The sequence below is a fragment of the Medicago sativa genome, chromosome 7, assembly GCF_051527215.1.
Source record: "Medicago sativa cultivar Bolivia chromosome 7, Bolivia_mono, whole genome shotgun sequence".
Taxonomy (NCBI): Eukaryota; Viridiplantae; Streptophyta; class Magnoliopsida; order Fabales; family Fabaceae; genus Medicago; species Medicago sativa.
The window spans coordinates 93,417,501-93,433,093 of NC_140755.1; the positions used below are offsets into that span (position 1 = coordinate 93,417,501).

The 15,593-nt window shown below is 34.7% G+C and overlaps 1 protein-coding gene across 1 annotated transcript; it reads right to left on the reverse strand.

The window, feature by feature from the left end:
* Positions 1-7,677: 7,677 nt before the first annotated feature.
* Positions 7,678-14,189, reverse strand: LOC146910425 (calcium-transporting ATPase 4, endoplasmic reticulum-type-like). The gene is made up of 8 exons (XM_085722367.1): positions 12,572-14,189; positions 12,021-12,093; positions 11,546-11,670; positions 10,280-10,561; positions 9,804-10,181; positions 9,489-9,598; positions 8,643-8,871; positions 7,678-8,517 (listed from the first exon to the last, which is right to left on the reverse strand). The coding sequence occupies exons 1-8, from the start codon at positions 13,988-13,990 to the stop codon at positions 7,948-7,950; spliced, it is 3,186 nt and encodes a 1,061-aa protein (XP_085578493.1). The 5' UTR covers positions 13,991-14,189; the 3' UTR covers positions 7,678-7,947.
* Between the last annotated feature and the right edge of the window lie 1,404 nt (positions 14,190-15,593).

The following is a 15,593-nucleotide window of genomic DNA, read 5'->3' on the forward strand; positions in this document are numbered from 1 at the left end:
TCCTATTTATTCCAAAGATTAATCTCATTCTATTGTTCTGGGTTGTTTAGCTTAATTTTGTTGGCATCCAACAATTTTCGTTTGTAAAACAAAGAAGAAAAAAAGAAAAAAAAACATTAATTTCAATGATACAACCACCGAACACAAACTGACGAGATATTATTACAGCGGCATGGTGAGTGTCGTACGATACTGATTTAAACTGTGTTGGCGTTGCTATTGGGTTTTAGTGATTTTTTTGGAATCTTGATGACAGAGGCAGGCAGATGGAAAGACTGGAAGAAGAAAGAGGTGCGTAGACAATACAGGGAGCACACATTATCATTTTAATAAGTGAATTAATCATAGCCATTTAATTTAATCTAAGGGTTTATATTAAATCCTCTCATCTCTCATTTTAAAAGGTCTTCTCACTTGATATGCCCTATATATATATATATAAGAGTCAATAGAATTAAAATAATGGCATGATGTCCCCGTGAGCATAACTCGATTGACAAGGACATTACATAATATATGCAGAGGCCATAGTTCGAAGCTCAGACACCCCATTTATTCACCATATAAAGGTTGAAAAATAACTCTTCATTTTCATTTCTTTTCAAATCCAACTTCCAAACATAGATCAAGAGTATGGCGGAAAAAAGATTAATTCTATTTTTTTTTTTACCTAATTAATTACTTCCTCCGTCCCTTTTTATAATAAGACTATTTTACAAAAATCACAAGTATTAAGAAAAAGTTGTTGGAGTAATAAATTTGTCACATGTTACTATTACCAAATTAAGTACCTTTTATCTATAGAGATATTTAATGTTAACTTTTCATATTTTAAGGTATATTGATAATATTAATGAAGGGTGTATTTGAGAAATGAATAATAAATGCATCAAGAAATTTGTAGATAGTCTTATATTTGAGGACAAACTTTTTGTAAATTACTCCTATAAAAGAAGATGGAGAGAGTATATACATTGGTTTTCCAAAACAATAGAACAACCGAAACAAATTAAACAGATGCGTTATTATCCCCATGAGTTTAGCTCAGTTGGTAGGGATGGACACCCCACTTCTCCACAATTAAATTGTGTGTGAACTCTAACCACTAAGCTACTTGACCAAAAAAACAGATGCGTTATTTAAACACACAATATCCAACACGGTATATCGACATTGTATACCATTGAGCGTGGACAACGTTTATGAGGATAGAGATGTGATACTATTTGGCCATAGTTCGAGTCGGTGAAAATTAAAAAATATTGTTTACCATCCAAACGAAACTCATTTCAAAGAATATCGATCTAAAATTTTACAAACTTCTAATTACAAAAGTACTTTGTTATCTCATGTCACTTGACGAGAGTCTAATGTAACTACAGTATATGGACTTTGAGTCCATAACCCTTGGAGTCGCATTGTGAAAACTTTCTCGAAGATCCTTACACAGTAGCATGTATGAAAGAGAGTTGTTAAGGCTCTGGTAAAAATAGTGGATAGCTAATAAGCTAGCTGATAACTTATAGCTAATGACCGATAACTAATAGTTTATAGCTGATAGCTGATGGCTGATGACTTATAGCTGATAAGCTAATTGAAGTGTTTGGTAAAATTAGCGGTTCAACTAACTGATAAATGTAAAATGACATAAAAGGGTATTCTTAATTCATAACAAAATTTATATATATTAGTTTTTAAGTATTTAAAATTTACTCATTTAAATTTATTAATTTAATATATCTTCTTTTAGGGATTTAATATATCTTTTATATATTATAAAATTAAACTTTATTTTCTATTTATTTTCAAATGTTTATCCTTAAAAAATTAAACGTAACAATGGAATGTATTATTATCATCTTTTTTATTACAGGAATTGTATTATTATCTATATGTATTATTTTTGGAAGAGTATCTAAATGTATTATTTTTTATCCTTAAAAAAAATGTATTATTTTTTAATGAAGGATATATATAGCTTATATGTATTTTTTTTCTTCAAGGAAGCTCATGTGTAATATTATTTTTGGAAGACAACTTTTTTCTAAGACAACTTATATGCATTATTATCAACCAAAATATGGAGCATGTAGCACATGTATTATTAACAATAGATGATTGTCCCTGTATAAAAAAAAAAAGATGGACGGCTTTACATAAAAAGGATGTATGGTCCTTTTTTTTTAAAGGATGTATGGTCATAAATATCATGATATTTAGTCATTTAAATTTATCATTTTAATCAATAAAGTATTTTTTTGGTTGAATTTATTGTTTTAATCAATATATTTCATTTCTTTTCTATACTTAATGAATGAATAAAGTATAAAATTTTATTTTATAGACAAAGTAAAAACATAATCTATTAATAGGATTAAAAATGATAAAAACAAAAGTGTTAAAAGAATAGGAAAAAAAAAAAGATACGGAATCTTATATATACTTGTAAAAATCATATGTCACTTGTATGTCACTACCGTTGTTGCACTGCAATATGTCGTCCAGTAGCATATTCTATTTTTTTTTTAAGTATAATAAATTATAAAGGGTAAATATGGGTTTTAATTAAAATAATAAGGGTAAAGATGGAAAAAAAGATGATAAGCTATAAGCTATAAGCTCAAACGCTACTTGGAATAGCTTCTGAAAAATAGCTTATAAGCTCCTGAAATAAGCTATAAGCTCGTTGTAAAAAAGCATTACCAAACAGAGCTTTTTTTGTCAGACGAGCTTATAAGCTATGAGCTATAAGCTATAAACTTTTTTTTGGGTGTTACCAAACAGACCCTATATATAGCAGCAAAAAAAAAATCCCGAATTTGTCCCAAGGTGACGTGCAAGAATTGTGTAATAGAATGGTGAGTTAAGTTCCGCCTATTGTGGAATAAAAGCTCGGTGGTGGTTTAATTAACCAATCACAACTGTTTGCAATTAGTTCGGGATGATTTGTTCTCTATGTTTACCATTTCCGTAGGTGTGTTTGGAAGAGAAGTTGTGAAGAGAGAGTATAGGAAGAGAGAAGAGATGAGAAATAGAGTAGATTTGATGTATTGTTTGGTAGAAGAGAAAGATAAGAGAGAGAGAGAGAGAGAGAGAGAGAGAGAGAGAGAGAGAGAGAGAGAGAGAGAGAGAGAGTAATGTAGTTGCTTTTAAAAGACAAAAATACCCTTAAACAAAATAAAAAGAATGCTAAATAGAAAAACATAATTTATGTTACCTTTAGCCAAAAAAATAATTTATGTTACCTGAAATATTATCTATCAACATTAATTAAAATATTTATATTAATTTAATTAAACAATTAATGCTTTTTTATTAACTAATTTATTTTTATTAGTCACATAGGGTATATTTGTTGATTCTATCGAATAAAACAAGTTAATTTTATACGGAAGTGTAATTCATATATTTTTATTGTTAAGTTAATTTATTTATTTTTATGATTTTTTTATTATGAAATTAATTGAAAGTTTAAGAGCAAATTGCACTCACCTCCCCTAAAGTTTTGTTAAAAGACACTCACATCCCCTCTAGTTTGGAAAAAACATTAACCTCCCTTAATTATTTCATGATAGAGACACTTTCTCCCTTAGACACAAATGCCCGTTACTTTTGACAGTGCAAACTGCAAACCAACAATGTTTCCCCTTCATCTCCATTCAGGATTTATGAACCTCAAGCCAACTTGAATAATTTTTTTATCTGAACCCCAAGCCAATTTAAATGGGATCGTCGTTGTTTTCAATGATTTATGAACACCAAGATAATTTCAATAATTTGTTTATCTGAACTGATATTGATTGAGGATTTCTTAAAATTATGAATATGTATAAATTATGTGTTCCTGTCCTCAATGAAATTGTAAACGTGTACTGATTATGGAAAAATTCTAAATAATGGATTTTGTAATTAATAATGTTGTTAACAATGTTCCAATCGTGTGTCAATGGCTGTAATTCACTATCATTTTGTTTCACACACTCAGTTCCATCCACCGCTTGGCTTGTTACAACAATACATCAGCCACATCTTTCGATGAATCACATAACAATGATAAAAAAAACATTCACGAATGAGGACGAAGGGAAAGTTTGTTGGTTTGGACTGTTAAAAGTAGCAGACGTTAGTGTCTAGGGGAAAAGTGCTTCAATCATGAACTGATTAAGGGAGGTTGTTGTTTTTTCCAAACTAGAAGGGGTGTAAATGTTTTTTAATAAAACCTCAGGGGAGGCGAGTGCAATTTGCTCAAAGTTTAATAGTCTTCACCTACGTGATTAACAAAACCGTTTTCAGCCATATTCACGTTTTTGTCTTTTTCTGATGCAATGGAGGGGCAGAATTGGAAGTTGGCACATATTGGAACTCTCTTGCCTATTTCTTCTCATCCGTGAGAAGACTCTAAAAACAGTGGGGCCCACATGTTTTAATTCTCTCTTCCCTCTTTCTCACCACAACCAAACAAGAGAAGTGTAGGACTTCTCTCCTATCTCTCTCTCTTCAACTTCTCTCTTTGCTTTTTCTCTTCTACCAAACACAGTGTATATGAAAATGTTGGTTGCACCGAGAGAATCACAATTCAAGCATATGAAGAATATAAAGAGAGCATAGTAGACATATAATCAACCTAACGATATTTTAATTATACATTGCAATATGTAGGAGCTGAAGTTCGACATCATATTCCCCACTCATTCATCTTAAAGAATGAAATTCACGTTAAAAAAAATCATATATTAAACACTTATTACATGTAAGCCAACGACTCAACTAATGCATGTAAACATAGAATGTGATGCGGCTTAATTATCAACTAATTCTGACACATGAATCCAACTAACTCCAGGCTCTTACCCTCAAACAAGAGATGCCCAATCATGGTAATTTAATTTTCAACGGGAACATTCCAGCGGTATTAATCCCTCTTTTACGTTAAACTTCCTACTGATAACATTTCAGTTGGTATTACTGTACCATTCTTGTTGAAATAAGTTAAAGATAGAAGTATTCTTTCGAAAAAAATATAATGTTCAAGATAGTTAGTATAGTTGATAAACATGTAAGCTCTAATAAACCATCGATTTGCGGACAGACAAAATTATTGTAGTTACGCTCATCATACTTATATCTAATCTTTGTTAACATTGCTAATGACCTTGCAAACCCTAAACCTAAATGGTTTTGGCTCCAAAACAAGGGAGGCCGTTGGATCTCATCATTTGGCAAAGCATGCATCTCATCCTTTGATCTAATCTGAGTCAAACTTTCAAATTTCATGTATATTTCCTATGCACTTATCCAAGTTTTGACTCATTAATTATCCTCCAATTCCCAAATTGACTCCACACTTATCGATGCCCACCTCTTTCTCCTTCATTTTTAACCTTCTCTTCTCTCCTCTCCCATTATTCCTTCTTCACGTTTTGGAATTCAGATTGCTTTTACTCAAAAAAATCTCTTCCCCCTTTGAGTTGTTCATCTTCTACCCCACTCTCAGACATTCAAACAAGAATTCGGGTGGCACTTTGGTGCCATTAATGGCACCATGCCATTAGATCTCCACCACACACACACATCACACACACATCCACAATGTTTGGGTGCCATCAATGGCCAGGATGTAATGGCACGGTGCCATTAATGGCACCCAAATATTTCCCCAAGAATTCTCTCTCTCTCTCTCTCTCTCTCTCTCTCTCACGCATCAATTTTGTTTTATTCCTTTGTTGTTCAGGTTTGTGGATATTGAGTTGTTTTTCATCAATGAAATTGTGCTTCTTTATTGTTTAATCCCTGTAATTTTTAGACTGTTATATGGGAAGTTGCACGCATTTATTCTCATCTATTCCCCAAAACCAGGTGATGTGGTGGATCAAAGACAAAGAATATGGGAATGCTCAATTTTTATGGCTATCGATGAAAGTGTTTTCTTTGCATGGTTTGAGTGAATTCTGTATGAATTTTAACTTAATTTTATCAATGTGAAAGTATGATTAAAAGGTTTTATTATATATATCATTCTTGAAAACTTACTAATGCTTGAGATAAAAATAATGTACGCATTCACCAAATGTTTCATATAATCTCATACTATGAATGTTTATGGTATATAACAATGGGATGTCATTGGATGGATGTATAGGACATTCCAAGGCTTGAATTTTTTCACGACATAGCTTTCCTAAATGCTCAAAGAACAGAAAGTACACTTTTCATACTATGAATGTTTATGGTATATAACAATGGGATGTCATTGGATGGATGTATAGGACATTCCAAGGCTTGAATTTTTTCACGACATAGCTTTCCTAAATGCTCAAAGAACAGAAAGTACACTTTTAAATTATTGGGTTTTTCCCAATACACCCCCGTCACGCCCAGCACTCTTTGGGCTTGGTGCGTGATACACCCCCGTCACGCCCAGCACTCTTTGGGCTTGGTGCGTGAATCGGTAGGTGGCCCTTGAATTCGACAAGCTCTGATACCATGTTGAAATTTGGGGCCTAACTCATCCTTACAAAACCGGCTTGTAAGGTGAGGATTGCCTCCTCTATATAAACTCTTGTCAAGAGTCTCATCTATCCGATGTGGGACTTGGGTTTTTCCCAACAACTATGAAAGTTTATGATGCCATAAAGCTGGTATAAAGTTGAGATTAAATGTATGAGCTCGAACGGTTATGTTGTTAAGGAATATCGATCAAAACTTTAGATTATGCAATGAAACAAGGCTAATTATATCAAGGATGGGAAAGTATGTGCTTGAAGGAAGTGTTATATTTTAGCAAGAAGGATTTTTTAAAAATAAAAAACAAACACTACAAATATAAAAAAAGTTATTTTTTAGTTAAAAATATTTTTTTTTCAAAAAATCCAAAACAAACGGGCATCATATTACAACATATTAGTTTCTCCATTGTTTATGACCCGGGCGGTAGCACGGGTAAAAGTTCTAGTGTCAGGTTAATCATAGTTAGTATAGTTTTTGCGTCCCTAAGGTCAATCACGCCAGGTCCAAAATGAGCAGAAGGGATCAACAATATAATATAATTAGAAGGAAACCTTGCTCAAGCAGGTTCACAAAATCAAATTCAAATGTACATGACGAGCTACGCTCCTACCCGCAGAAACCACGGAACCAATTCCATCTCATTACCTTCCATTTGGGCTAACAATTTAATTTAATGAAAACAAATGGGTTCTAACTTCTAATTGTCTTTCACCAAAGCCACAAAATTTGAATAACATGCTGGCAGGTGCCCACTGCCCAGTGGCTAATGCTAGATGCATTAACAGGCATGAAGAATAATATGCAATAATGATATCAGAACGGGCTAAAAAGAGCCTGCAGAGCAGGTTAAGTTACACTCTCAAATTTGCCTACTCCCAAATCCCAACTTCACCTTAAAAAAGTCACATTAAATAAGCACATTGCATAAAGAATGACTAGTATTCTGTTCGGATTTAAGGAACGACTATTATTGCAGGGACTCAAACATGTTTCAACTTTCAATCCATCCATCTCTATCGGCATGTTACGGCTTTCAAAGTTAAAACACACAATATAACAAAAAATATTCATCTTACGATTTCTAGAGTTCACATGTACTTCCTGTGCATCAGAAAATATAACAGAAAAAATCAACCAGAAGCTGCTTCTGGTTTTTCAGGAAGACAAATGTGAAAAATAAATAAAAGGTTTTTCCCTTGCTTTTGAAAATCCTGAAAATGTTCAAAGAACAAAGCAAAAAAAAAAGATGATAATAAAAGATTAAAAGAAACTTATAGTGCACCCAATGCAAATCATCCCTCATTATGATGACTACAAAGAGGCCTAAAATAGTACTTATATAAAACTAATTGGTGTTGAGGCCACCTTTTCAGTCTAAGGATAACAACTTTCAACCTATTCAAGGACTGATCAATTTCTCTAAAGACTACAGTAAGTTGTCTAATCTGATTTTTGCTTTGATCTTCTTGCAGACTCACCTGTACATCTCCCAACAAATTTCAAAACCTCGTCAATTAGAATGACAGGCAATGCAACCGCCAAAACCAAAAGCCATTCATTGAAGCTCAGGGGCACTATGCCAAAAACTTTTGCTAAGAATGGCACATACAAAATCAAAAAATGCAGCCCAAACGAAACGGACATTGCCAAAAGAAGCCAAGGGTTCACCCAGGGAGGCATTGTCAAAAGGCTTCCATCTTCAGACAGAGCATTGAGAGAGTTGAACATTTCAATAGCTACCAACACAGAGAGGGACAGTGTCATAGCTTTCACTTTACCAGTAGTGAAGTAGTCGCATGGGTCGGCATCAAAAGAGATGACTCTAGAACCAGCGGTGAAGGGAGCAGCAGTGAAGTTATTCCAAGAGGAGCATTGACCCCAGTTGGCAAGCTGGGAGTAAGTGACAAGAGTATGTCCATCGCCGCTGAGGTCAATTCCCATGAAGGAACCATGTGTATACCATATAATGAAGACACCAACAGTAGCTAATCCAACATAAATCCCAATAACCTGTGACGTATAATAGGGAGAACATTAGAAGCAAGTGAGTAGTGACACATACTATCAGCGTTCAAAACATAACACAGCTACAGCCCAATAAGGATACAACTAGAAAGAAAGAGAAGGTAAATTACCAGATAGCGGAATAAAATCCACAAGTTAATAAGTGAGTCATCACTGCGACGAGGAGGCTTCTTCATTATATCCTTATCTGGAGGATTAAATCCCAAAGCTGTTGCAGGGGGTCCATCAGTGACAAGATTGACCCACAAAAGCTGGACAGGTATCAGTCCTTCAGGAATACCTAGTGCAGCTGTAAGAAATATAGAAGCGACCTCGCCAATATTGGAAGAGATCATGTACCTGCGAAATTTAATTCAGTTACAAGATATTCTTAAATTTAACATCTAACATTAGATACTGCGTTTAAAATAACAGAAACATATTTGTAAAATGAACATCAAATGCAGCATATCTGGACCTGCTCCATCCACACCACAAAATCTCTGTTATTAAAGACAAAACTAGATCAACAGATTTAAACTTCCCCAGAATCTAAATTAAACCAAACTAATAACAACTCACACTTCTATCTTATCATCCACCCTTTCCTTTATGATTTGTTTGTTTGATATTCCTAGGCATGCACTCACAAAAGAATACACATCAACACACATTATGAAAGCACATCTTATGACCTCATTATTTCTGAAGAGATAACTATAGTAATATATAGCCAGCATAAACATGGTAAAGAAGGCAAAAAAGAAATATTATTTTTTAAAACCAACTAAACAAAGATTGAAACAACAATGCAATGAATTATATCCTTCCTTTACAGCATTGGTTTATGTGGATAACCAGTCATTTCATTAGACCTTATGCAAAAATTCTCAATCCAGTGGATGGAGTAAAAGCCTACTGCAAGATGCCAACAACATCTCAGAGCCAATACAAAATATAAAGATGAATGAATTTACCTGATAAAAGCCTTCATGTTATTGTAGATAGATCTACCTTCACCAACAGCAGCAACAATTGAACTAAAATTATCGTCTGCTAACACCATATCTGAAGCTTCCTTTGCCACCTAGATTTAACAGCAACATATAAAAAGGATTAATCACCAGATAGAAAATAACAATATTAATTTGTATTCCTTAACCCAACATATTTCACTCATTAGTCAGAGAGAAACACGTTGAAAACAATAAATTTGCATCAATCCACTGCACCAAATTCAAATCCCTATACAATTTCATTACAAACCCATATCAATAGCATAAACAAAATACCTCTGTCCCTGCAATGCCCATTGCAATACCAATGTCTGCAAGCTTTAAGGCAGGTGCATCATTAACACCATCCCCAGTCATAGCTACCACCTCCCCATCCTCTTTAAGAAGCCTCACAATGTCCTGCTTGTGTCTAGGTTCAGCTCTCGAAAACAAAAGCCCACCAGTCTGTCTCAGATAAGCTTTTTTATCACGGAGTTCCATAAAATCTTTACCAGTTAAACTTTTTGAACTAATGTCTTCATTGGGTGCAAATACACCTATTTCGCGGCATATAGCTTCAGCTGTGTTTTTGTTGTCTCCTGTTATAACCATAACACGAATTCCAGCTGCTCTGCAGTCTTCAATTGCCTGGTAAACCTCCTCCCTAGGAGGATCCTGAGTACAATTCAACAATCATTTTTACAGTTACTATACCAAACAAAATCATAGAAGTGAGAAAGTATAAAATGCAAAATGGAAAGCTCAAAACTTACCCTCAACCCAACCAAGCCAACAAAAATGAGTTCATCTTCAATTGATGAATAATTGTTAGGATCAAGCAAAAGCTGGTGGGCTGGATGATCCTCGTTCCCATTATAGTTTTCAAAATTAGCGAGCTCGTCCTTGTAGGCAAATCCCAAACAGCGTAATGCACTGGTGGACATCTCATGGAGAGCTTGCAATATGAGTTTCTTAGCATTATCGTCCAGCTTTACAACTGAACCGTCACGCAACTGAACTTTAGAGCTTCTATCCAACACATTTTCGACAGCACCCTATCAAAAGTTAGGGCCAAGTGTCAGTTTGACATATTTCCCAAAAGTACAGAAAAAGGGAACCAGAAACCAAAGGACATTGAGGCTTATAAATAGACTAAGAGCAACATAAACTGTCGTAAAAAATATGGATGTAGAGGCAAAATGAGAAGTGAATCAGAAGAACAGACTGGTCATAAAGACCTTGTCTTAAGAAATTTAATATGAAAAATATCAGTCTTTTAAAAGAACTTTATGCTACAGAAATGGTATCAATAACAACAACAACAACCACTAAGTGGGGTCGGTTACATGGATCAAATTACGCCATAATGTTCTATCATAAACCATATTTCGTTCCAGCTCATTAATTTCTAAATCATTCCTACTAGTTTCTCTTGTAAAATACACATAAATCTTGGCAAAATAATAATGTACTACAAAAGCTATGGCAAAACACACATGTTTTGTTCTTTAAACTAGTCCAAAAAAAATGTCAGATGAAGGTGAACCAGAAAAGGCATAGGCTAGATGGACAAATATCAGTCTTTTAAGAGAACTTTATGCTACAGAACTGATGTCAATAACATAGTATTATACAAGCTATGACAAAATATACAACAAATTTGTTGTTTAGACTAGTCTCAAAAAACGTGAGATGCATTTTGGTGATCCAGGGTGCTACTTAGTCAAATATTATCATTGTTTATGTTAACGACATGAATGGCCTTTTGCTTTGATATCCAGAATATATAGATAATCTTACTCCAGAAGAACAATAAAAGGACCTTAAACTCAAATAAAAATGTGTAGAAGATTCACCTCTAAAGAAAAAAGTTATCTTTGATTTATTTTATGGAAAAACAGGTGCTAAAAGTAAAAAATCCTATACCAATCCAAATTAAGCAGCATTGCCACAAAACGAATATTAATTTAACAATTACAGAATTAGAGAATAAGTGCATAGTGGGGAGAAACAGTGTTTTTAGCAGAAAGAAATAATACCTTAACCAGCAGCGACTTCTTTTTCCCCACACCAGAATCTACAATAACACCCATTGACTTCCTGTCACGGTCAAACTCAAGAGTAGCAATCCGCCGGTCATGTTCATTCCACCATTCACAACAACCTAGATCAAAATTTGAACGTAAGATATCTAAGTCTGTTTATTGAATCAGTTCCATTACTAACTAGAATTAGATGACAACAAAGCCACAGTTATTGGTCTAAACACTTGGTCTTTCTGCCAAGCTTGGGAATCCATTACAAAAACAAAACAAAATAAACACTTCAGGAAGGTAGCGGCATTGCAACTTGTTCAAGCCTTTGACTAAGGTACATCAATCTTACTTCCCGATGAAAAGCAACTAATAAAAACTTACAAAAGTGGATTAACTTTTAGGTATAGTAAAAGGAGTTATTAAGTCATATGTTTTGGTAAATCAGCAGAGATGGTTTTTACAAGAAGATTAAACTTACGCAGTATGGTACTTTTGCTTCCTGATTGTACATCTTTGGATCCTTCAGGCAGGCCCATCTTCTCTACCAAAACCTGAAATCCCAAGGGAGAATACAAAAAATAATCAGACACCTTTACAGGCTAAATTGGACAGTTTTGAATGGACAGGAGAGAACCAAATAGCCCAATTTGCCTCCAAATGATCAAGAGACAGTGCTAATTTGAAACCACTAAGCTAACACTCAAAGCAATTACAATCAAGAGACAGTGCTAATTTGAAACCACTAAGCTAACACTCAATGCAATTACGATCAAGAGACAGAGCTAATTTGAAAGTTGAAACCACTAAGCTAACACTCAAAGCAATTACGATCAAGAGACAGTGCTAATTTGAAACCACTAAGCTAACACTCAAAGCAATTACGATCAAGAGACAGAGCTAATTTGAAACCACTAAGACACTCAAAGCAATTATCTAAAAGGATGGTTCACACAGATATTAATTGCAGACAGTAAACAAATTAATTGCAAGCAGTACACAAGCCAAAGAACATGAAAAGATATATCTTGCCTTCAAAGCTGCTTCAGTAGGCATTCCATGGGCAACAAATTTATGCTCTGACTGTGATATTCCGGCATCATTACAAACAGCAGCTATTTTCGCTATGGTCTGAAGGTTAGCATCCAATTGACCAGCCGGCCAATTCTCTATTTGACCATCATTTGGATTATATGTAGTTCCTTCGACCTTAAAGGCTCGCAGTGCGTCTACATTAGTGCCAATAGCTACAAGTTTCGAAACAGCCATCTGGTTTGTAGTCAGTGTACCAGTTTTATCAGAACAAATCACAGTTGTACAACCCAGAGTTTCAACACTTGGTAGCTTCCTAACCAGGGCATTCTTCTGGGCCATCTTGCGAGTACCAAGTGCGAGACAAGTCGTAATAACAGCAGGCAATCCCTCGGGAATAGCCGCCACAGCCAACGCCACAGCAATCTCAAAGTAATACGTACACTTCTCGAAGGAAAACTTGAAGTTGGTAGGCCACCACCCGTCATCAACATAATCCCATGTAAGGAAATACTTGACATTGATGAGCCAAACCAAAATACAAATAAGTCCAATCATCATTGTCAGCCTCTCTCCGAATTCATTTAGCTTCTTCTTCAAAGGGGTATCTTCCTCACTCTGCGACGCCTCGTGTATCTGGTTATGCACCTTCCCAATCTCAGTATCCATACCAGTCTGAGTAACCAGACAAAAGCAATGCCCATTAACAACAGTTGTTCCCGCAAACACAATACACTTTTTCCCTTGAATATCAGCATCCTCGGCAACAGGCTTATTAGTCTTATTCACCGCTTCGCTCTCACCAGTTAAAGAACCCTGCTCCAATCTCAACGTCGAACTTATCAGTTCAACAACCCTCATATCAGCAGGCACCTTATCTCCAACCTTAAGCTCCACAATATCACCAGGAACAAGATCCTTCGCGGGCAAGCTAGGTATCTTGGTGTTATTCCTAATCACCGAAGCTTGCTCCGATTGAATCTCTTTCAAAGCCTCCAACGCCTTCTCCGCATTACTCTCTTGCCAAACCCCAACAATAGCATTCACAATCAATATCAAAAAGATCACCAACGGCTCAACAAAAGCCGTAATCTCCATCTCACCACCTTCATCACCATCATACCAAGCCAAAACAAACGAAATAATCGCAGCAACGAGAAGAATCCGAACCAACGTATCGTTAAACTGTTCCAAAACCAATTTCCAAATGGATTGGCCATCGTGCTTCTCCAATTCGTTAAAACCATAGATCTTACGCCGATTCTCAACCTCATCGTGACTCAAACCAGTTTTCACACTCACCTTAAAGTGTTCTTCGCATTCACGCACATCTTTCGACCACGCTTTGAAGATTTCACCGTCTGAATTATCAGAACTCGTGTTCTCTTTTCTTCCATAATTTTCGCCTCCTTTCCCCATTGAGATCCAATTAAATTAACCTAGAGAAAACAATTTTCTATTGTTTCTCCCAGTTAATTCATGAAAATCGGAAACCCTAATTAGAAGTTAGGAAAAGGAATCGATGAAATTGAAATTGAAAACAAGATCGCAGAAATTAGGGATAGTGTGTGCACTAGTTGAAGGGTTAAAACAGAAAATGAAGAAAAAAAGGAAAAGTATGAAAGAGAAAGGTTCGTTTTGATTTAGAAGGGGTCACGCATCGAAGAGTGTGCTTTGCGAGTAAGCTAAGCTGTGTGAAAGTGATTGGATTTGTGGCCCAAATTTCTCTCTCTCTCTCTCTATATCGCTTTCAGTGGCTAATGGTGATTAATTAATTAATCAAGGGTTTTAAGGGAACATCCGTAGAAATTTCGTGGTACCATCGTGGGAGATTAATGCAGATTTTATTTTCATTAAAAAAAGTCAATTAGTGATATTGGAAATTGAAAAGTTCTATTGGTGATTTCCAGTCAAAAAAATAAAGTTGTATTGATGATTTGGCATTCGTTGATTGGTTGACCTCCATCACTATGGCATCCACTTGCAAAATTGTTGGGCAGATTCTGTTTCGTGACTCTACATACCTACTACTACTACTACTACGCATGTGGGTTCATCTCGAACCTTCTTTCATCAAACCTTCACGCCTCACACGCACGTACTCCCTATTTTAATTAGGGATATTCAAACGAGTGCCTAAAAAAAAAAATTAAAAGATTTTTCCCTAAAAAAAAATAAAAGATTTTAAATTGTGGTGTAGGTTTTTATAAAAACATTAAAAGATTTTTCCCTAAAAAAAAATAAAAGATTTTAAATTGTGGTGTAGGTTTTTATAAAAACTTTAGAAAAGTTTTTACAATGAGAATGTTACTTTAGAAAAGTTTTTACAATGAGAATGTTAAACAGTATCCTTGGAACATTGGTTAAACAACTAAAACAAGTACTCCCTCCGGTCACTATTATAAGCAAAAATTGACTTTTTAGGTTCATTTAATAAATGATGTATGTGGTCTATATGTAGACTAGATACATCATTTATTTAATGAATTTAAAAAGTGAACTTTTGCTTATAATAGTGACCGGAGGGAGTAAATTTTTATAAAAAGTTGTGTAATTATTAAGTGATCAAAAGTCAAAATTTATATCATTAAGACAAATTTTTTATTTTTATTTATAAACGACATTAGTTTGCTTAACCATTACTCTGAGGACGCCGATTAGCAACACCCTTTTTATAAAAACTTAGGTATTCAATGTCTTGGAAACTAAAATAGCATTTGTCTTTTTTAGATAATAATTCCTTAACTTTGAATCGATAGAACAGTCAGATCTCTCGAGATACTTATGAAATTGAAGTACCATGAGTTGTAGTGGTGTTGCAGAGGTAATACTCATAGTTATTTTCGCCAACATCGAAAGAGTTTGGGCTAGAGAAAACACTGTGAGTGCAAAATCAAAAATGTAAACCATGTCCGCAAGGACACAATCAAAATTGAAGTTGACGTTATGATCTTGATCCTTTTCGACTAACATGCTCCTTATGTTAACGACCTCTTATTGATAATTGCGAATAAATTTCATC